The 24,064-nt window shown below is 47.3% G+C and overlaps 1 protein-coding gene and 1 pseudogene across 5 annotated transcripts in view; one reads left to right on the forward strand and one right to left on the reverse strand.

The window, feature by feature from the left end:
- Positions 1–24,064, reverse strand: part of SFSWAP (splicing factor SWAP) — an 84,630-nt gene that overhangs the window by 6,313 nt on the left and 54,253 nt on the right. For 3 of the 4 annotated variants that reach the window (XM_081253148.1, XM_081253147.1, XM_081253150.1), the window contains 2 exons: positions 13,924–14,189; positions 7,396–7,521 (listed from right to left, as the gene is read on the reverse strand). In XM_081253148.1, the coding sequence (XP_081109274.1) occupies positions 7,396–7,521; positions 13,924–14,189 (392 nt within the window). Of the gene's footprint in view, positions 1–6,282; positions 6,381–7,395; positions 7,522–13,923; positions 14,190–24,064 lie in introns of those variants that run through there. The other variant, XM_081253149.1, reaches the window with a different exon arrangement.
- LOC308627261 (heterogeneous nuclear ribonucleoprotein A1-like) lies at positions 778–2,461 on the forward strand (annotated as a pseudogene). Its single transcript has one exon. The product of its transcript is annotated as a heterogeneous nuclear ribonucleoprotein A1-like (transcript).

The following is a 24,064-nucleotide window of genomic DNA, read 5'->3' on the forward strand; positions in this document are numbered from 1 at the left end:
GGGCACGGGTTCAATCCCTGGTTGGGGAACTAAGATCCCACAAGCCACAGGGTGTGGCCAGACAAAAAAAAAAAAAAAAAGATGCCCTTTACCAGATGGAGAAAATTTCCTTCTATTCCTGCTTTTGCCAAGTTTTCTCCCCCGCCCTTTCTCTTTTTAATGAATGGGTGATGAATTGTGTCAAATATTTTTTTCTGCATCTATTGAGATGTCATATGATTTTCTTCACTTATTCTGTCAATACTGTGAATTACAATGACTGGTTTTTGAATGTTAAAGAACCTTGCATTTCTGAGACAAACCCCATTTGGTCCTGATGTATTTTATCCTTTTAGTTAATTGCTAGACTCAAATCAGCTAATACTTTGTTAAGGATTTTTGCACTTATTTTCCTGAGAGTATTAGTTTATGAATAAACACATGCGTGTGCACACACATCCACACCCCCCCAACAAAACACACCACACTCCACACCACACAGATGTGCATACACTGTCCATCTGCTTTAGGATGGTCTCATGAGGTGAACTGGGAAGTGTTCTCTCTTCTATTTCCTTTGAAGTGTCTATAAAATTGGTTATCCCCTTTTTCTTGAATGTTTGTTAGACTCTACTGATGAAAGTCACCTGGGCCTGGAGTTTTGTGGAAAGGTTTTAAATTATAAATTCAGTTTCTTTAGCAGATGTGGAGCTACTTAGATTTTCCATTTCTTCTGCTGTCCATTTGGTAGTTTGTTTCTTTCAAGGAATTTGTCCATTTCACCTATGCTGTTAAATTAACCGGAATGACTTTCTGCTCGTGGACAGCGCCGAGTAAGCATCGTTAACGTCTCCCCCGCCCCCCTCCACTGCCGTCATGTCTAAGTCAGAGTCACCCAAAGAGCCCGAACAGCTGCGGAAGCTGTTCATCGCAGGTTTGAGCTTTGAAACAACCGATGAGAGTCTGAGGAGCCATTTTGAGCAGTGGGGAATGCTCACAGATTGTGTGGTTATGAGGGATCCAAACACCAAATGCTCCAGAGGCTTCGGGTTTGTCACATATGCCACTGTGGAGGAGGTGGATGCGGCCATGAATGCAAGGCCACACAAGGTGGATGGAAGAGCTGTGGAACCAAAGAGGGCCGTCTCAAGAGAAGATTCTCAAAGACCTGGTGCCCACTTAACTGTGAAAAAGATTTTTGTTGGTGGCATTAAAGAAGACACTGAAGAACATCATCTAAGAGATTATTTTGAACAGTATGGGAAAATTGAAGTGATTGAAATCATGACTGATCGAGGCAGTGGCCAAAAGAGAGGCTTTGCTTTCGTAACCTTTGATGACCATGACTCTGTAGATAACATTGTCATTCAGAAATACCACACTGTGAATGGCCACAACTGTGAAATAAGGAAAGCCCTATCTAAGCAAGAGATGGCTAGTGCTTCATCCAGCCAAAGAGGTCCAAGTGGTTCTGGAAACTTTGGTGGTGGTCGGGGAGGTGGTTTTGGTGGGAATGACAACTTTGGTCGTGGAGGAAACTTCAGTGGTCGAGGTGGCTTTGGTGGCAGCCGTGGTGGTGGTGGATATGGTGGCAGTGGGGATGGCTATAATGGATTTGGTAATGATGGAAGCAATTTTGGAGGTGGTGGAAGCTACAATGATTTTGGCAGTTACAACAATCAATCTTCCAATTTCGGACCCATGAAAGGAGGAAACTTTGGAGGCAGAAGTTCTGGCCCCTATGGTAGTGGAGGCCAATACTTTGCCAAACCCCAAAACCAAGGTGGCTATGGTGGTTCCAGCAGCAGCAGTAGCTATGGCAGTGGCAGTGGCAGAAGGTTTTGATTACTGCCAGGAAACAAAGCTTAGCAGGAGAGGAGAGCCAGAGAAGTGACAGGGAAGCTACCGGTTACAACAGATTTGTGAACTCAGCCAAGCACAGTGGTGGCAGGGCCTAGCTGCTACAAAGAAGACATGTTTTAGACAATACTCATGTGTATGGGCAAAAAAACTCGAGGACTGTATTTGTGACTAATTGTGTAACAGGTTATTTTAGTTTCTGTTCTGTGGAAAGTGTAAAGCATTCCAACAAAGGGTTTTAATGTAGATTTTTTTTTTTTTTGCACCCATGCTGTTGATTGCTAAATGTAATAGTCTGATCATGACGCTGAATAAATGTGTCTTTAAAAAAAAAAATTAACCGGAATGAGATTTATTTCCTTATCATCCTTTTAATGTCTATAGGGTCTTTCATTCTTGATCAATCTAAAAAAAGATTTATCATTTTAAAAAATCATTTTCAAAGAACCATCATTTGGGGTTTCCCTGGTGGTGCAGTGGTTGAGAGTCTGCCTGCCAATGCAGGGGACATGGGTTCATGCCCCGGTCCGGGAAGATCCCACATGCCGTGGAGCGGCTGGGCCCGTGAGCCATGGCCGCTGAGCCTGCGCGTCCGGAGCCTGTGCTCCGCAACGGGAGAGGCCACAGCAGTGAGAGGCCCGCGTACCGCAAAAAAAAAAAAAAAAAAAAAAGAACCATCATTTGGTTTTACTGTTTTCCTCTGTCAGTCTGTTTTCTATTTTGTTGATTTCTGATCTTATTTTTATGATTTCCTTGCCTCTATTTACTCTGAGATTAATTTGTTCTTCCTTTTTCTAGCTTAAGACAGAAGATTAGTTTTTAGACCTTTCTTTTTTTTTCTAATATAAACACTTAAAGCTACTAACTTCCTTCTGAGTACAGCTGCAGAAGGAGTGTGTTACATTTTCAGTATCATTCATTTCAACATATTTTCTACTTTCTCTTGTGATGTCTTCTTTGACCTATGGGTAATTTAAAATGTGTTAACTTCCAAGTATTTGGGGACTTTCCAGATACCTTTCTACAGATTTTTATGTGGTAAGACAACATACTCTGTATCATCTGAGTCTTTTGGAATGTGCTGGGACTCATTCAGTGTTACAGGGAACGATTTAGCCAGGTGACTGACCCATGCGCATGTCACGAGAGTGTGCACGCTTCACTGCAGGTGGTAGTGTTTAGCTGGTCAACAGTGCTGTTCATATGTGCCGCATCTCTAGTGTTCTACTGCCTGCCTTTCCCTTTAGTTCTGTCAGTTTTGTTTCAAGTATTTTAAAGCTCTTGTATTCAATGCACACATTTAAAACATTATGTCCTCATGAAGGGCTGGCCCCTTCATCATTATGAAACTGCCTTCTTGATCTCTAGCACCACTTTTTCAAGTCTGCATGGTCTCCTGTTAATACGGCCACACCACCTTTCTTCTTATTAGCATTGTACGGTGTATCTTTTAGATTTTAACCTATTTGTATATTTAAAGTATCTCTTATAAGCAGCTTAGTATTAAGTTTTGCTTTTTAATGCAGTCTAAAATCTCTGCCTTTTAACTAGAGTTTTTAGTCTGCTTACATTTAATGTAATTATTTGTATGGATGGTGTTAACAATCTTCTTGTTTTCTAGCTGTCCATTTGTTCTTTTTCCTCCTCTTCCCCACTTTTCTGCTTTCTTTTGCATTAATAAAGCATTTTTATGGTTCTCTTTAACAGTCTCTATTGGATTTTTAACCTTTTTATTTTTAGTGGTTGCTTTACGGAATTATGATATGCATCTTTCAATTGTCATAATCTACACTGAATTAATAACACTTCATGTTATGATACAAGAACCGCAGAACAGTAGCATATTCCCATTCACTCACTCAACAAGTGTCTGCTGATGTGCTCGGTGAGTGCTGAGCTGTAGGGATTCAATGCTAAACCCTGCCCCCCACCCTAATCAATCACATACTATTTACTGTCATAAAGTAACTGGGACTTCCTGTTGGAGTGTACTGTAATATGATTTGGCTAAACATTTTCATGAATTTTACTTTTAAAAATATTCACTCTGCCCGGGCCTCCCTGGTGGCGCAGTGGTTGAGAGTCCGCCTGCCGATGCAGGGGATACGGGTTCGTGCCCCGGTCTGGGAGGATCCCATATGCCGCGGAGCGGCTGGGCCCGTGAGCCATGGCCGCTAGGCCTGCGCGTCCGGAGCCTGTGCTCCGCAACGGGAGAGGCCACAACGGTGAGAGGCCCGCATACCGCAAAAAGAAAAAAAAAAAAAAAAAATATTCACTCTGCCCTGATCTGGATCTCCAAGCACTAAAAGGAACCAGGATTCCTAGGAGAAACAGCTGACTCCAGGTCTGGGGCAGGGAAAGCACCAGCTAAGCCTGGAATATCTTGGGCCAAAAGTGACAAAGTACTCAAAGAACAATGGGGCCAAATGTGAGACAATGTTACCATCAAATAGATTATAATGGCAACGGACTGTTGCACAACAAATAAAAAACAAACCCCCAAACCCAAAGTCCACAGTGACACTAAAACAAAGGCGGGTGTTTAGAGAAGAAATGAGGAGGAAGCTGCTGGCCACAGGACACTCACATTGCTCCAGTGCCACCCCACAGATGACTTGTTAGTTCAAAGAGGAAAAGGTACAATTACACAGCAGACACAACCTTAACCAAGTGATCAAACTCAGTGTCACTGGCAATGGGACAAAGGGACACTTGTGTGCCTCCTGGTGTGATGCAATGGGAAGTTACACAGCATCGCTATAGAGTATTCTTGCTAAAAATACTTAACATGAACACAGCCAAAAGGACACAGTAAGACAAATCCAGAGTGTGGGACCTTCAATGATACAGGTGACCTGGGCTTGTCAAAGTCATGAAATATACACTCACAGGAGGGCATGAGAGAGGGAGGAAGAGGAGGAGAGAGAAAGGAAAGCAAATGTGGCAAAACATTAACACTGAATCCAGCTACAAGTTACATGCAGATGGGTATTTTTAAGTAGTAAGTTAAAAACTTTCTAATAAGTTAAAAGTTTTTCAAAAATAGAAGTCAGGGACCTCCCTGGTGGCGCAGTGGTTAAGAATCTGCCTGCCAATGCAGAGGACATGGGTTTGAGCCCTGGTCCAGGGAGATCCCACATGCTGTGGAGCAACTAAGCCCGTGCGCCCCAACTACTGAGCCTGCGCTCTAGAGCCTGCGAGCCACAACTACTGAGTCTGCACTCTAGAGCCCGTGCTCCGCAACGAGAGGCCACCGCAGTGAGAAGCCCGCACACCACAACGAAGAGCAGCCCCTGCTCGCCACAACTAGAGAAAGCCCGCGCGCAGCAACGAAGAACCAATGCAGTCAAAAATAATAAATAAATTAAAAAAAATGTTAAGTTTAAAGAAAGAAGAAGAAGAAAATAGAAAAAAAAGTTAGTGAAAGAAGCATTCAGGGATCAGCTTGTAGAAATAATCCTTCAAATCTGGCAGGAGGCACTTTCCCCTCAGTTGGGGTGACCTGACGGGATTAAAGTGACCCTGACTTGGTGGACGAGTCAGTCACCTGCTGCCACACTGAAGCAGAGACCCCGAAGCTACTCCGAGCAGAAGGACGGAGGGGACAGCCTGACTGCTGGGCTAACACAACTCGCCTGCTAACAGAACAGATTCTTGGCCTACAGAAACTCTGGGTTTATAATCAAGCCCAGGACATCGACCAGTAATCGTGCACTTCTACTGGGTTCCTCCTGAGTCCACCACTGTCCATGACCCCTGAGTCAGGTCACAGGCTTGATCCTATCTACCAGGGCAGGGTAGCTAGGCCCTGCACTAAGCTGAATCTTAACTTCTTTTGTCTGACTTATTAAAGTTCTGATGATAACACAAGCTCTGATGAATCCTAATATAATCACCATCTTCTCTAGTGACAGCTCTTTTAATGCAAAGGTTAATTTGAGGGCAAAGCAAGAACTCTTCTGTTAGGAGAGATCTTCGGCTACAAGGAATTAATTTTAGACCATGCCCTTTACATGTACCAAGGGTGATGATAAATTTCAAATGTCAATTACTTGCATAAGGAATAAAATTTAAAATGGACTTCAATTTTCATCATTTTATCCTGCAACAGTCACGTATGCTTAGTGTGTGAGTTCCAAGGCACAAAATGAAATTTATAAACAGAAGGAGTGAGTCTGTACATGAAGCCTTCACTGAAATATATCAGTTTTACAGCTCCTTTCCTGATTTTTCTGTTTTAAGAAACAGAGATGACATTTTATCATTTAATGGAACTATTGCATAACTAGCCAGACTGCAGGAACATTTTTCAGTTAGAAACGCCTTTCAGAACTGCTCCTGCATGTATACATGTAGCTGAGTCACTTTGTTATACAGCAGAAACTAACACAACATTGTAAAGCAACTATACTCCAATAAAGATGTTAAAAAAAAAAAAAAAAAAAAGAACTGCTCCTGTTGAGGATGTTTGCTGATGGAGGGGCGTCTCTGAGGCAGGTTTGGGTGATGGCTGGGTTCATTTGTCCAAGAATGGTGGACACCTGAGATGCAGATTTGTCCTCTGGAAGACTCTGGAAGGTTCTGGAACCCCGGGTGTCCTGACACTCAGCAGCATGGCATCATGAATTCTGAGACTACGACAGGCAACAATGGCGTCTTGCCCTTTTCTGGGTGCCTTGGTCACTGGGACAGCAATGCTCCTTGTCTACCTACCAGAGCCAGGGCCTGCCTTAACTCCAGTACAGGGACACAAAAAATGGGAAGCCCTCATTTTCAGAGAGAATGGAAATACAGAAGCCAAGTGACATAAAGCATTCAGGTGGCATCATCCACGCTGGACGGGACAATCCCCAGATGGCACCCCTCAGCCGAGAGGGAAACGCCCACTGGTCCACCGGCCATGCTCCTGGCTTGGGTCCTGTGTCTCCTCAAGTCAGTGGTGGTGCCAGGGCCTCTGGTGGCAGAGGTCAGCCCCGGAGCTCTCTTCCTGGGAGCGGGGGCAGGGGCCCTGGCTCGCTGAGCGTCCAAGGCCCAGACTGGGGGTGATGGCGACATGGGAACCAGCCTCCCTCACTCTCCTCAACTAGACAGGTCTCTCCTAGTGGTCAAGGGGCCAGAGGATGGGCCCTCTCCCTGCTCTCAGACCCCACGAGGACCCTGTGGCACTCTCCTGGGAGCTGCAGCTGAGGCGTGGCCACCTGGGCAGCAGGAGGGATCCACTTGAAACCTGAACTTCGGATTCTCCTTGTCACTCATCCCTCTGCTCCTTTCCCTTCTCAACACGTAAAGGGCAAGGAGCTGTGTGTGGGGGTCTAGGGGCAGCTAGACTTGGGGGAAATGTGACCCCAAGAGTTCCCAGCCAGCTGCAAAGACAGACGTGTTCCAGCACAGGCAAGTGCCCTCTGCTTCTGAGTTCCAAAGCAGTGAAAACGCTGCCAGGGTGACTCGGTATCGGCCAGAGCAGCTGCTCCCCGGTTCCGGACAGCTCTGTGCCGGAGACGTGGGAGCCCCACCTTCCAGCGCAGGTCCCGTGTCTGCGAAAGCTCCGCCGCCTACCTGGACCGGGTCCGCTTCCTGCTGACTCCAGGGCTGTTACTCATTCGGTAGGCGGTGGGGACACTCCTGTCCTCCCGCCGTCTCTCGGGGGAGTGCGCTCGTCTCCGAGGGGACCGGGACCGGGACCTGGCAAAGGAAAGCAGGCATTTCAGTCCTGTGTGGGGTGGGCAGGGGAGCACCTCCACTGCTGAGACGGAGGCCAGCCCTGGCCTGAGCCCGTGGGGCGTGGTGGGTCCCTGCCTGTCCCTTCAAGGCCCGCCCCCAGCCTCCCTACTCTGCTGACCCGGAACTGGATCCAGGCTCAGAGGCAGAACGCTCCTCACACCAATGCTAAGCTTCTAAGTGGGGCACAACTCATGCTGAGGCTGCTGGTGCACAGTCAGCAGGAGCCAGCCCCGCCCACCGGGCTCTCCCTGCGGCCCCCGGTGGACGCAGGCCCGCTGCTGCTGTTCCTTCCTCTTGCCTTTGCCCATCTGGTCTCCCTGAAACATGTTCGGCTCACTGGTGTTGCTGTCAAAATTAGGTAAGGAAAGCAACAAGATCCAAGTGAGTTGTTTCTACTTGTTCTGAACACCGGCGAGAGGAAGAAACTGAAACGTGATGAAGCTCGAGGACCCCCTGGAAGTCTCTCTTGTTTGCACTCATCTTATGGCCTCTCAGCATGAAGAACAGGCTGCAGGCCCACTGGCAGGAAGCCTGAACCTTCAATCCAATTCAGACCATGCCGTTCCCATGAAAATTTTGGCTAAATCATTTGTTTATGAGATGTCTAATATTTTTTCTTCCCTTTCCTGTGCCTGGAGAAGGACTATTCTATTCATGCAGTGCCGTGATCCACACAGGGCAACCATGCCCCACAGACACCAGCACGCAGAACTCCAACTCGAGACCCTCACCCACGGGGTCAAGGTCCTAACGGAGGGCCCTTTAACAATGGGTTTAGGACTCTTATTTTAGTTTTTTGTCCATTCAGTGAAATTACTATTTTGGGGAGACCTGAAATAAGCAGAAATCTGGGGGGGGGGGGTGGAATTTCTTTCCATTCTATTTCTATGACAACCCACTCAAAAAATGATATACAGAAGAGATGTTTTGATTTTGTCATCTAAAGAAGTTCTACACGGAATCATTTTAGTCACAGTAAAACCCCCAACAACGCACACCGTTGTTGCAAAGATCAGCTTGTAATCACATTCCACCCTCTGTGTCACAGGGGGAACGCTGAGTCACTCCTGAAAAACACCACAGCCACGGAATGACCTGCTCCGGGAGAAACGCGCCTTGGCTCTGGGGCTCCTCTGACACAACTGCTTTTCAGGTTATACAATGGTTGTGATTTTTGTTTCCAGAGCTTTCCTAAGATTTAAGTAACAGATTACAAAGGTGAGGTCAGTCAGACACCTTGACATTTTACCAGGCTTTCCCTCAAAAGAGCTCCAGGAGTCAAATCTGTTCGTGGTCGAGGCTGCCCGGTAACTGCCTTGCTGCGCTGCCGCCACTGTGAGCTGCTCTGACAAGGCTCCGAGCTCAGCATCCCTGGGAGGCCATGGGTCTGTGGCACGGAGGCACATCCTTCACATTCAGAATGACATGTGCTGGGCTGCGCGGCGCTAGAGCCCCGAAAAAAGCTCTGCTCAATCAAAGCCACAGCACCTATGGAACGCTTAAACACAGACTTCTACAATAAACTCAATAATCAGGAAAATAAATTAGTTTTTAATGTCTGCAAATCCCTAACTTTGACATACAATACCACTTTGCAGTGGCCACTGGTACTAGCTTTCTTTGAAGTGAAGTGCCTGTTACCAGTAGATTCCAAGTTACCTGGGAAAAAGCCCATCTCAGAACGAAGGGCCATGAGCTACACCAGATGATACTTAGGTTTTATTTTAATTAAAGAAGCTCCAATGCTTTTATTCTGTTAAGTAGGGTCTGAATATTGCTACCATGGCACAGTGCAAGAAACAGGAGTTCCACTTTGTAAGTAAATCATCTGTATAATGTGACCGGAAGCCTTCTCATAAAGAAAATGAAATAGTCTGAATTAAAAAATTTTCAAGCATAATGCAACTCAGATTGTTTTTCTTAAATGATCACAATGGTTTGCTTTCAAAGAGAGTCCTAAGGAGACTTCTCATCTGAATGATAGTGATATTTACAAATAGCTTCTTTCCAGCAGCGTTTAACCATTTCAGGAACCCACTTCCTCCATTCCTGTTACTTTACTACTCACACACAGGTCCTCACGGAACTGCACAAGCAGCACTGGGGACCCGGCAGCAAGGATCTGGTACCAAGCAGGCTGAACAAGGAAGAGGCTCCCAGGTTTTAGTTCTTCTCAAGCTTGCACTGTGGGCCCGACCTCACCCGCAAGCCCTTCCCCCCTCCTGCGGGGACAGCTTCTCCCCCAGCGTGGTTACCAACACGGCAGCTGCCGGGGCTCTGCCTGGGGTTACGACTCACTTCCTGGACACCAGCACGTGAACCAGCGCCTCGGGGGAACGTCAAGCACCCCATCCTCCTTTAAGGGCCAGGATCAGGAGATTAAACCAACCACCCTCACCGGTTTGCTACGCAGTTTACCAGGGGGAAAACGTAAGGAATTACAAATTTCAAACTAAAGTACGACCCCAATTTTGCCCGCCTGAGTTCTTTTTGAACATTAAATATAGCACTTGCAAAAGCCACCTCAACCCCCAGCTCCCAGACCCCTCCCCGGGTGAAAGCCCCGAGGGAGCCTGACTTCTGGAAGCGACCTGGGGGCCCCCGACCCTCCTCCACACAGAGCACCTCACACCGCAGGGCTGCACAGTTCCACCCAGAATCCCCGCAACCTCAGAACGGGCGAAGCCAACCCCCACCAACTAACCAACGACACGACGCCGTAGGTGATCTCATCAAAAAGCCTTACAAATAAGCTGAATTTCAAGCTTTAGTCTCATTGAACTTTGTTTTAAAATACCTACACTGTTACAAGTGGATTTTAATTTTAGGCAGTGAATTGCATGAGTACATCTTCACCCCATTAAGGTATAAAACCTAATGTGATATAAAAGTAGAAAACAACAGAGAAAGAAGTCATATTATACTTTAATCAATGTTGATTTAAAAAACACCAAATACTGTCTTTCGGTAATCACTATGCTTTCTGAGAAGCAAAAGACTGATTTCCAAAACTAAAGATTTTTCTATGACGAATTCACCTTTGGAGAGCCAGAGTCATCTATAATTTAGACATATTTGATAAATGGGACTTCAACCATACGAGCATTAACATATTAACATAAAAATTACTTATGACATAAAAGCTTTTTAATCTTAACTTTCTACATCTTATATAGGATTTCAGTAATTTAATAGACAAGATAAAATATATTTCAACTGTAATATCCTACAAGTAGAAAGAAATATTAACAAAAGTCATTTTACTTGGAGCTGGCGGTAGTCTTTTTAGAACAATTGATTAAGTTGTGTCAGGCCCAAGAAACAAGTCTCATATATCCTATGCAGACATTATGTCTGTCATGGGTTAGTCTATCTGAAAAGACAGATAGTGAAAGAGAAAATTATAACAGTATCATTAGCAACTTCAATATTTTGGTTAAAATTTAAATTTCTTTTTTTTATACTTCATACAATTCATATCACCAAGAATACCAACCTCTCTCATTTTATAACTGTTTATTTTATAAATCCAGTTGGATCCCTAGAAATTATTAGTGTGAGCCTGGATTAAGAAAGCAGGTCTGTAACCAGCTTAAGAAAAAAGGCAGTATTATCAAATAAAACTCACTCTTCTCAGAAATAAGAGCTGAGGCAGGATTCTACCCGGTGAAGGTGACTTATCTGACTTATGTCCCCAGGGCCCAGAGACCCACCACAAGACAGCTGGTCTCTCCTCCATACCTCCGATCAGAGACCTGCAACCCGCCTCTGGGCCCTGAGCTCAGAGGTGGTCTGATTTCAAGGAGCATCACTGTCACATATAAGCTTTCAAGGCAAATACTCCTGGACAAATACTTTGAAGGTTTTATTTTATAATATTATTTTTTAAAAATTTTATAATACAGTTGCACTCTGCCTTGATATTTTATCTAAACTGCAAAATCAAACATCAAAGATCTGACTTATTTAGTGAACTTAAGTCAGCTGATTTAACTCAAATTAACTAAAAGTATCACAGAGATACTACTGAGATTAAAAAAACAGTTTGGGAGTTACGAAAATACTCAGCTCTTTTTACAAATATTTTAACTATAGGTCAAATTAAGGTAAAATTGGTGGTTTGCCATCACAGAACTCACACTAAAAATTTTTTGAACTTAACTTTTTCTTTTAACTGAAAATTACAAACTAAGGATTAGGATTTTGCTTCTTGCACTTGTCAGCACTGAATATATGAAAACAATATAAAATATACTTGCATGTAAAATATGTAAATCTACTCTAAAATAAAAAAATATCTTAAATGTATTAAAATAACATACAAAATGACTTACTCTATTATATATAGATAGTCAATAAATATCACATATATCCTAGAAAGTTAAAATTCCAAGTGCTTCACGAACACTTCTAGTTCTGAACGGGACCAACCTGGGGGAAAGGTCTGTGGCCATCACATCTGACCAGACAGGCTCCCTTCAGTACTAGACACCGGCACCTACTGTATGTGCTGATCACTCACCATGAAACCCTACTCACTTCTTACACCAGGAAACAATCTAAGGAACCCTGAGAGTTACCAGTCCCCTAGATGGGGGGTTATGAATGCATTATACTCTCTTCTCTTTGAGCCCTGGAATAAAGGATAACTAGGAAGAGTTTTACTGGGTATGTTATTACTCAGAGGGCTGGTACAGGCCTATTTATTTATTTCCACTATATAATGTTACAAGAAATTTTTTCAAATAAGAAACTTTAAAAATTTTGATATATACATATAAAGTTTCTGGGGACTTTCAAAAATTAAAAATATGTCAGCAAAGTTGTTCATTTAATTAGACAACAACAAGCTGTGTGTGTGTGTGTGTGTGTGAGAGAGAGAGAGAGAGAGAGAGAGAGAGAGAGAGAGAAAGGAGAGAGAGAGGGAGGAGTGATGGAACTTCTAAAGAACTAGCAAAAACGCAGAGAACGGGACTTCCCTGGTGGCGCAGTGGTTAAGAATCCACCTGCCAATGCAGGGGACACGGTTTTGAGACCCGGTCCGGGAAGACCCCACATGCCGCGGAGCAACTAAGCCCGTGCGCCACAACTACTGAGCCTGTGCTCTAGAGCCTGTGAGCCACAACTACTGAAGCCTGCACACCATAACTGCTGAAGCCTGTGCACCTAGAGCCGGTGCTCCACAGCAAGAGAAGCCACAGCAGTGAGAAGCCTGCACACCTCAACGAAGAGTAGCTCCTGCTCACCACAACTAGAGAAAGCCCACGTGCAGCAACAAAGACCAATGCAGCCAAAAATAAATAAATAAATAAATAAATAAATTTATTAAAAAGAAATGCAGAGAGCCAAAGATCAAATTTATTCTAATTTCACTGTAGACAAGTGTAAATACTTGTCAAGCCTTTAAGGTCTGGTCTGGGTAAAAATAGGGAAAGCATGTTGTTCTAGGGAAAGCATGTTGCTCTAGGATATATTCAAGACAGGCAGATGTGTATACAAGTACACTTTTTTTTTTAAACATTAAAAAATAAAAGGTATATAGGGCACCTGCATTTTTCCCACGGAAAGGAAAGAACTAACACCAGCGGTAGAAGAGGAACTAGATCAGTGCAAGCGCTGCGCTAAAGAGAAACTGAGAGACGTCCAGTCAACACTCAGGGATAAAGCAGAAGCGTGAGGTGAGTTTTCAAATTAAAAATTTGCTTTCCTGAACCTCCTGCGAGCCAGGTGCTTTAAAAAAAAGAAAAATACCTGCTTTACTAAGCAGCAAATTCTGTGATCCTTACAGGTTTTCTACTTCTGTTGCCTGAAATGTTAGGCTGCTTCCTCAAAAGCCGGCTCCTTGACTGTGAGTGAGAGGTTTGCAGAAGCAAATTAATCGAGAAAACAGATGTGCGCCGCTGTGCTCCCTCCTTTACGTGCACCTGTAGGTGCTGTGCCAGGGGAGCTGAACACAGGCACAGTACACATTCCTCCTGCTTCGCCGTCTGCACAGTCATGAGGAGTCAGCCTGGGAAAGCCTACGCGTGCACACCAAGCAAAAGACCCCCAACCCTGTGGATCTTCCACACATTTCAGCCGATATGCTAGGCTTGCTTCTAAGACCTGTTAAAATGTAAATACCTCTATTTTTAAAAAACCTGGCAGTAGCTGATGAACCTTAGAAAGTCAGGTTAAAAAAATACTTTGAAAAGATCTTATTTGGGTTGGCAGGGCGCATCTCTCGTCAACACACGCAAGTGTGTGGGTCTGTGCTTTCGGGGAGCTGGGCTAGGGAGGCTCCGCCCAGCTCTGCTGGTGAGCAGGTGCGGGGGTCTGCACCCACACCAGATGCACGGCCACGCGGGCGCCCTGCACACCCACCTCGAGCGCCGTGCTGTCCGATAGGCACTGGGAAGACAATGCTTTGCTCTCGAGTGGGATCTAGACCTGGACTTGGACGACGAATGGTACTTGGGAGAGCGTGATCTTGTTCGAGACCGTTTTTTGTGCTTTTTCTTTTTCCTCTCTCTCTCTTCTTCTCTCGGCGGGTCTTTGCTTTTGCTTGAGCGCCCCTCCGGAGGCTTAATGTCTAAAGTGGGCAGAGGTCTGCCTCCGGCCAGTAGAGGGCAGGACACAGTACTGGCTTCCTGGGAACAGAAGCAAACGTCTGGATGTTAACAGGGAAAATGCGACATTTAAAGATGTGTGTTTATAAGCTTCCGACTTTGGGGCCCTCTCACCAATAACAAACCAACACCTCTTAGAGCGGACCACGCCTCCCTCTGTGGTGCTAAAAATACTGCCCTGGCATCTTAGGGAAAACGATGGCTCCTTCGAAGTCAAGAGCTGAATGCCCGCCTCTCCCAGCCGCACCTTCCCGCGCAGGGTTCCCTCCCAAGCCTGCTGGGCTGTGGCAGCTGGATTTGATGAAAGGAACGCGGCACGAAGTGCTCTGTGTTAGAAGAGCCCCACTCGCTCTTCCGTAAATAACTGTGACTTCCCAGCGAAAAGGAGGTTCCTCTAGTGTCGCGTTTTGATGAACCTCTGCTCTGCCTGAACCAAAAGAGGCTCCTCTTTGATTTTGTCACAAGAAAATACACTTTTTTCCTTCTTTCTCTGTACCTGTGTGAGGTGATGGATGTTAACTCCTAACTCCTACTCACTTACTGTGGTAGTTATTTTGTTTTATATGCAAGTGAGATCATGCTGTGTACCTTGAACACACAATGCTGTGTGTCAACTGCTAACCAGAAAACTGTCACTCGCCATCTGCTCTACAAGGATGAAGTCACTGGCCACTGCCATCGCTGACCTCTGACACCCCCTGAAAGGAGTTCTGGGTGGAGATCAGGAAGGAGGCCCTCGGTGCTCTGGGAAAAGCTGGCAGAACAGGCCTTCAGATAGACAGTTTCAGATTTTATGGGCCTGATTTCTCGCACCTCCTCATGCCTAGAAAAGCACTAACGTCATTAATGGTGACATCGGCTCCTCGTGACGAGCTGCCACCTTCCGCCAAGATGTGTGCTCGACTGCACGCACCCCCTCTCCAGAGTCACGTGTCTACTGACCCCCGGCCCCCAACCTCTGCGGAGCAGTTCCTCGGAGCTCCTGAGAGGCTGTCTCCTGGGCTATCATCCTCATGTTGCCCCAAATAAAACTTAACTCACAACTCTCACGTGGTGCACTTTTTTTCCATTGACACAATTATATCTCAGTAAAACTGAAAGAAAAAAAGAAAGCCACTAAAGGGAATCACAAACAAGATACTCCCATCGGTGCAAGTCAGCCGTGCTCCACACGTGTGAAGGCACCAGACCACGGTACCGCACTTAGTAAGTTATCAGTCATCCCTAAAAACCTCCTGACCCAAGCGTGACAGGACACAGAAGAGTGCACAGACCTTCAGGACGCCGCCTGCTCAACTCTCGCAGCGGGACACCGGCACACACACGTCAGGGAGCCCCACCCTCAGCGCGGTGGCATCCAGAGCGCTCCCATGTCTAGGACTTCATTCTAAAGACACAGTCACCTAAGCGCTGGAGACGCGCACCTAAGGACCACATCGCACTTTGTGACGACAAGAATTATAAACCGCCCGAATGACCATCAAAAGGGGACTCCGGGTTCACTATGGTCCATCCAACCAGTGAATTAGTGCTCAACTTTAAAAAATGATGTGGTGACCCTAGTTTTATTGACGTTAACATTTGTCCACATCACGTTGTAACATGAAAAAATGAATTTACAAAAAAAAAGAAAAACCCCAACAAACCCAGAACTCCAAAAAACCACCACCAGTATTTTATATTTGCAGCTGTGGCCACCCACCTGCAGCCCTTCCCCTTGTCCTGAGAAAGGTCACTTCCTCAATTCATTTTACATGAATTTAAACTACAGCCAGTAAATACCACACGCAGAGATATACCGAGAAAACTGCAGTGTATCATCTCGTGCCTTGGAGGATTCAGCTGTACGGTTTACGGAAAAGAATCCCAGGCAGGGGCTGCAGCCCGGTCCCGTCTCGCGGGCCGCGTGGGTGCTGGCTGCTGCCGGCGCTGGGCTCCAGCAGGACCGGCCTCCCCTCTCTTCTCCGCAGGTCCATTTGGACAAGGCCAACTGGATGAGGGAAAACAACACTTTGTGCAAATGGTTCTTCTGAAGTTGCGCTTCTTGCCCTGGCTCTGAGAGGATCCGCGGCGGTGCTCCTGCGGCGGACGAGGGTGCCACCCTGGTTAGGGGTCGGGGCTGCGACCCGAGGGCATTGCTCCGCCTGCCTACCGTTTACACGCACAACACCCTCTCGCACACCTTCCCTTCCTTGTGAGCTGAGCGGCAGCAGTGCCGAGAGCTGCTCAAGAACTGTACGCCCTGTTCCCAAGCACTTTGCTCTTTGTAGCCAGGGCCACCGCAGAAGGGGGGGCGCACGGGCCGCCTGCCGCTCCTGGTTGGGCTTCGCTCGTCTCCTCCATGTCAGCGCTGCCCAGTTCACTTTTAAGGCTCTGCCTAAACTGTCTCCAGGGAACCCATGTCATCGTGAGACAGTTCTTCCTATCAAAAAGGTCTTTCTCACTTCAAATTCTTTTAGTGCAGTAATACTTTTTTGGGTTACATTTAAAAATAGTTGGTTGCTGTTAAACAATTCTAACATGTAGAAATGAACCTTTACTTCTAAGAACACCTAACTCCCACTCTGGCACTCCATAAACATATATACAAAATGATATGTTAAGACTAAAATAAATAAAATGTAGTGAGCTTTCTAACTTTAAAGGCTGGCAGAAGGGAAATGCTGGCTGTGCCGCCAGCCGTGCTGCCTAGTAGAGAACGCTGTTGCTGCTCGGCTGGAAGAACCAGCTTTTAGTGCATTTAAAAAATCCCAGTAACTGTGGACTCTAAATTAGGAATATACATTGCATGAACAAGGAGACGGAATTAGGGGTAAGAGCCGCCCGTGAGCACTTCCATGCCAGCATGCACGAGGCCTCCAGCAATGGGGAGTTAGTGGTCATGGCCCCAGGAGCCACAGGGCAGTCAGGACTGCTGCGGAGATTTCCTCCCGGGAAGCAGAGTCTATTTTAGGAGAACTGAGACATGGTTTCCATCCTTTATCTAAGTGGCTTGTTGAGTGAGGAGAAGCACAGAATGGCTGTCTTCCTCCCTCAGGGTTCTCCCTTCCTGCACATGAGAACAGAAGCACGGCACTAATTAGTGGTGATTCGTGCTGCACTAAACGGGGAGAGATGGGAAAACACACCCACCCCGTGATGGACGGCCGCAAAGGGTAAGAACCAGGGGGGCGAGGCACTGCCGGCGGCCAGGCCAGGGCAACAGGAGAGGGTGAGTGGCAGCTCAGTGGATGAATTCCTGTTTATACGTTATTGCCAACCTGATACTTTGTACCTCTGAACTTTATTACTGCTTCTTTTGCCTTTATCCTAACTAACGCCCGTCATTAGGAGTACTCATTTCACCACTGTGGTTATAGTTTAGTACTTCATTTTGAGGCGAGGGGATAAGTGAATCAATATATTCAAAATATAACTCGTAATTAAGTCATGGGGTCTATTTATTCCAATAAAATGATTGATTACCCTTCACCATTAAAGTGAAAATCAGCAACTGAGGTGGGGGGCCTTGGCTGGGCTGAATTAAGATGATGCATTGTGACGACCTCACTGTTTCCTTCAGCCTAAAAGTACTAAGAGGATATTTAAAAAAACCCTGGTAGTTAGACTTGAGAATAAGAAAAAAGAAAGGATAACCAATCCCACACGCCCCGGGGCAGCCCCCCAACAACGGTGACCCCAGGGGCAGGCTGTCTGTGCCAGCACGTCTCGGGGTCCTGAGATGTACGCTCTCCCCAACACGGCTCCACCTCTGAAACCAAGCAACCTCATGACGCATCCCACCACGCAGGGCGGCGGCTCTCGTGACCGCACCAGGGGGAAGCAGGCGCAGGTCACGCCTCTCACGCAGGGTGAGACTGAAGAGACTTCCAGGCCGCCCGCACTGCCAGACAGGACGGCTGGATGCAGGAGCTCTACCCAAACACAAGCCGAAGGGCCTGGTCTGCCCGGGCCTACAGGGCTGCTCAGAGGCAGGGCCTCCGTTATGTCCAGTCTCGGGGAGCGGCCAGCACCTGGGACACGTCAGGACAGGAGTGTGTTCTGGCCTCTTCAACTACATCCAAGGCGTTCCTGGGTGCACAGCTGGCGCAGGGGGCACGGACTCAACAACACAGAGGGAGTGGTTCGTGGATATTAACGACATGAGCCACAGGACTATTTCAGGAAAACGTCACTCGGGCTGTTGAGAAAAGCGCGGTGGCCACCTGCTCTCTCTGCAGCCTGGCACCCTCTCTCCTACTTGCAAAAACACCGCTGATGTGGACAATGGCCCTTCCTGCCCTCTTGGTGTGTGAATTCTGGATGAAGATCTCCAGCTGAAGCAGAAGACAGACCAGAACATTCTGCGCTCCCCGGCCACCATGCTACGTTGAGGGAGAAGCACATGACCCGAGTCTGGCCCAGGTCAGCAGATTCAAGGCCAGGCTGAGCGGGGCGGGGCTGCGGAGTGAGGCGCTGAGACAGGGGCCAGAGGGAACAGAGCTGTGGAGCCCAGCCCGCCCGGGAGGCTGAGCCCGCAGAGGAATTCATACGTGAGCCCCAAGCAACATACGTGAGCCCGCAGAGGAATCCGTGAGCCCCAAGCAAGCTGTGCCGCCCTCACAACTCAGAAAGTGAACCCAACTAGTTACTGGACTGGCTGAAGTCATTTGGGGGCAGTCGGGTGGTTTTCTAGCATGTGTAATCAGGGCCCTGACTGATGCAGCAATCCAGGCTTTCAAACTACCGGAAAAGAGGTTTAAATACTCAGCTAGCTCTGTAATCTAGACCTGGCTGCAGTGATGGAAACGTTCTGTTTCTGCACTCCCCCGCCACTGCAGTTAGCTACCAGCCACGTGCGGCTACTGAGCGCTTGAGATGTGGCCAGTGTGATCAAGGACCTGAATCCTGAATTTTAATTGAGTTAAGCTGAAATTGCCACGTGTGGCTGGTGGCCATACTGCACGGTGCACATCCTGAAGGAGTCAATGGCCCTGCTAATTTGTACTATAAATTATACGAAAACCCCAAGACCAGTCACTGCCGAGTCAACACCCTCCCTGCAGCCCCACACCTCCCTTGTCTGGTTTCTGAGGGTGCCTGGCTGAGGCTCTGCACAGGGCGACCCGTGAGGATGTGCCTGTGATGCCCGCGGGGGACACAGCAACAGAGCCGTGCGGCAACCAGTGTCCAACAAGCAAAGTGGCCCTTTGGGGATGGAATGTTAATACTCCAGCAAAAATGATCAAAGCACAGATCATCATGGGGGAGGAGAACACACAGGTTGGTCTGAGTCACGACTGGCAAAATCAGGAAGGAACTGGAGAAAGATTAGTCATTTATAAGAGTATTTAAGGGCTTCCCTAGTGGCACAGTGGTTAGGAATCCGCCTGCTAATGCAGGGGACATGGGTTTGAGCCCTGGTCCGGGAAGATCCCACGTGCCGTGGAGCAACTAAGCCGGTGGGCCACAACTACTGAGCCTGTGCTCTAGAGCCCCTGAGCCACAGCTACTGAGTCCCACATGCCTAGAGCCCGTGTTCCACAACAAGAGAAGCCACCGCAATGAGAAGCCCACGCACCACAATGAAGAGCAGCCCCCGCTCACCGCAACTAGAGAAGAAAGCCCGTGTGCAGCAACGAAGACCCAACGCAGCCAAAAATAAGTAAATTAAAAAAAAAAGAGTATTTAAAAACTTGTGTCCCTTATTTTGGTAACAGTGGGAAATAATACTGATCAGTCTTTGATCACAATGAAGTATTTGTCAACAAATTAGCACACAAACCAGCAACTATTATTTCCTGCTGTGGGAAAATAAATTGCTCAAAAGCAGACTAACATACATTTTAAAATAAAATCTTATTTCTGAAGTAACACTACATTAACCACGAAACGGGATAATTATGCAAAGGACTCAAGATTTTTTATACGTTTGAAATCGGACTTTGAAACGCATCCTCTAAAACTGCATTTGCAAATGTCTACCCGCGCACGTCAAGCCGGAGTCTCCCGAGTCGACCTCCCAGGCAGGGCAATCGCCCAGATCTGATTGCTGAGGCCTCTTTCCAGATGACTCCGCCGTTTCCACTCTGCTGGCACCCTCTCCTGCCCTCTAATCAGCTGTGCCCACTCAGACTGCTGTTGCCGCCGTATCCATATTCTTCCGTGGAAACGTCCTGCAGCGGTTCAGCCTCTCCCAGACCTGTCCCCACCGCCGTGCTGGTTCTCCCCCTTCCTCCACAGACCCTTCATTCAGTGCGGGGTTGGGCCAATCACTGCTGCCTGCGCAGGTTTCACCCGCCTCTGTAGCTTGTGGGTCTTTGGCCCCAGAGTGCCCTCACCCCCGTCACCTCTCCAAATGACCGCGGTTCCCCAAGACCCTGCCCAGTCCCCAAGCACTCTACGGACCCTGCCCTGTGCCACCTCTGCTGTCCTGGGGGCCCGGGGCCCTCACCCTCTTGCTCAGAGCTGCTCTGTGCCCCGCAGGGCTGACCTGGTGGAAATGTCCACAGGCAGATGCCAACCACACGAATGTGACTGGTCACGGGATAAGAAACAGGCTTCTAATTCACATCCCAAAGCGCCCTGAATTGTAACAGAAGCTCAACAAACATGGGTTGATTTTTGTTCCCCTTTCCTTTTCAAACTCTTGTTGGACCTGTAAACCTGGCAGGATCATTAACTTGAAAAAATTACTGTTATCTAAACAACGTCCTGAAGTCTGTTGTTACCACGTAAATGAAGGCATGATTCAACAGGGATTCAATTCAAAACTTCTGATTTCTCTTTGTTTTGAATTAAGAGCACACACAAACACACACCAAAAACTGGATGGTATATAAACAGATTTCTAAGTACTACTTATGAATAGTGTTTTAAATATTTTATATACTGCTTAAAAATTGAATATACTAGTATCTGTCCACATCAATAAACACACTCCAAGGCATCATTAAAAGTTATACCTGAGTATGTAAAAATCACCTCTCCTAAGAGATCAATGGAACCGAACAGACAACCATGCACTAACAGAGCATGTACAGCTGGGATTGAGTGTATAATAAAGGGGCCCTTGAACTAGTGCAAAAAGCTGTGTGATTTAGTGGGTTGTGTTGTGTCTAGCTATATGCTAGAATGAAATAAATTCTCAGTGGTGCAGATTAAAAGACAAAAAGGAAACTGTTGGTAACTCTGGTGATACAGAGCTAACACAAAACAGGAGAGAAAAGCCAGCCAGCCAGGAGAAAAGTAAAGGCTATGGAAGGGGTTCACAGCAGGGGAATAAAAAGGCCACAAAACCCATGAAAAGTTACTCAGTTAACACCTATAATTAAAATATGTAGGTTAAACCAAACAGATACCATCTTTTCCCATCTATCAGACTCACAGAATTAAGGTGGATGACAGCCAGTGACGGCAGGGCGTGAAGACAGTTACATTCACACATCACAGAGACAAACAAAACGAAAACAAACCCCCCCCCCCAAAACTGCTATAATCGTTCTAGGCGCTAATTTAGCAGTAAAATAAATTTAAAAAAATTTAAATCTGAAATTTAAAAATCAATTCCATAGTCAGGGATTTATCCTGTGGATATACTCACCTCAGTGAGTACACAAGGCTTAAAGCAGCACTGCTGTAACAGTAAAACCCCAGGAGCGGCTTGCATTTCCACCAGCAGGGAGGGGTGAACCAAGTATGGCACATGCAGGTGGTGCTTGATTTCAGGACTGATGTATGAAAGGACTGATAGTCACTCATCCTGTAAACAGTTACCAAGTGTCTATTACACACCAAGCACTACTCTGGCATTGATATGGAAAGATCCCTAGCAGAAGTGAAAAGAATCGAGATACCAGAATAATGGATAGGGCACAGTCCTATTATTGTAATATTTAAAATCTATACCTAGATAAATAGGATGACGGGTGCCAGGGGCTTGGAGAGGGGAGTGGGGAGCTGGTGTTTAATGGGGACAGTTTCAGCTTGGGAAGATGGAAAAGTTCTGGAGATGGATGGTGGGTGGGGATGGCTGCACAACAACATGAATGTACTTAATACCACTGAACTGTATGCTTAAAAAGCGTTAAAATGATAAACTGCATGTATATTTTATGCAATCAAAAATGAATTAAAAACGGATACTTCGGAGACGGGGAAGATGGCGGGAAGAGTAAGACGCGGAGATCACCTTCCTCCCCACAGATACACCAGAAATACAGCTACACGTGGAACAACTCCTACAGAACACCTACTGAACGCTGGCAGAAGACCCCAGACCTCCCAAAAGGCAAGAAACTCCCCACGTACCTGGGTAGGGCAAAAGAAAACAGAATAAACGGAGACAAAAGGATAGGGCCGGGACCTGCACCAGTGGGAGGGAGCCGTGAAGGAGAAACGGTTTCCACACACCAGGAGCCCCTTCGCGGGCGGAGACTGCGGGTGGCGGAGGGGGAAAGCTTCGGAGCCGCGGAGGAGACCGCAGCCACAGGGGTACGGAGGGCAAAGCGGAGAGATTCCCGCACAGAGGACCGGTGCCGACCGCCACTCACCAGCCCGAGAGGCTTGTCTCCTCACCCGCCGGGGCGGGCGGGGCTGGGAGCTGAGGCTCGGGCTTCAGTCAGAGCGCGCTGGCGGCGTGAACACAGCCTGAAGGGAGTTAGTGCGCCACGGCCGGCCGGGAGGGAGTCCGGGGAAAAGTCTGGAGCTGCCGAAGAGACAAGAGACTTTTCCTTCCCTCTTTGTTTCCTGGTGCGCGAGGAGAGGGGATTCAGAGCGCCGCTGAAAGGAGGCTCCAGAGACGGGCGCGAGGCGCGCCTGAAAGCGCGGACCCCAGAGACGGGCGTGGGACGCTGGGGCTGCTGCTGCCGCCACCAAGAAGCCCGTGTGCGACCGCAGGTCACTCTCCACACCTCCCCTCCCGGGAGCCTGTGCTGCCCGCCACCGCCACGGTCCCGGGCTCCACAGACAACATCCCCGGGAGAACGCACGGGCGCGCCTCGGGCTGACGCAACGTCACGCCGGCCTCCGCCGACGCACGCTCGCCCCGCCTCCGTGCCCCTCCCTCCCCCGCGGCCTGAGGGAGCCAGAGCCCCCGAATCAGCGGCTCCTTTAACCCCGTCCTGTCTGAGCGAAGAACAGACGTCCTCCGGCGACCTACACGCAGAGGCGGGGCCGAATCCAAAGCTGAGCCCCGGGAGCTGTGCGAACGAAGAAGGCAAAGGGGAATCTCTCCCAGCAGCCTCAGAAGCAGCGGATTAAAGCTCCGCAATCAACTTGATGTACCCTGCGTCTGTGGAATACCTGAATAGACAACGAATCATCCCAAATTGAGGAGGTGGACTTTGAGAGCAAGATTTATGAGTTTTTTCCCCTTTTCCTCTTTTTGTGAGTGTGCGCGTGTATGCTTCTGTGTGAGATTTTGTCTGTATACCTTTGCTTTCACCATTTGTCCTAGGGTTCTATCCGTCCGTTTTTTTTTTGGTTTTTGTTTTTTTTACTTAAAAATTTTTTTTCTTAATAATTCTTTATTTTAATAACTTTATTTTATTTGACCTTACTTTATTTTCTTTTATTCTTTCTTTCTTTCTTTCTTTCTTTCTTTCTTTCTTTCTTTCTTTCTTTCTTTCTCTCTTTCTTTCTTTCTTTCTACTTTTTCTCCCTTTTATTCTGAGCCGTGTGGATGAAAGGCTCTTGGTGCTGCAGCCAGGAGTCAGTGCTGTGCCTCTGAGGTGGGAGAGCCAACTTCAGGACACGGGTCCAAAAGAGACCTCCGAGCTCCACGTAATATCAAACGGCGAAAATCTCCCAGAGATCTCCATCTCAACACCAACACCCAGCTTATCTCAATGACCAGCAAGCTACAGTGCTGGACTCCCTATGCCAAACAACTAGCAAGACAGGAACACAACCCCACC

This window comes from Mesoplodon bidens (genome assembly GCF_964165515.1).
Source record: "Mesoplodon bidens genome assembly, chromosome: 13".
NCBI lineage: Eukaryota > Metazoa > Chordata > Mammalia > Artiodactyla > Ziphiidae > Mesoplodon > Mesoplodon bidens.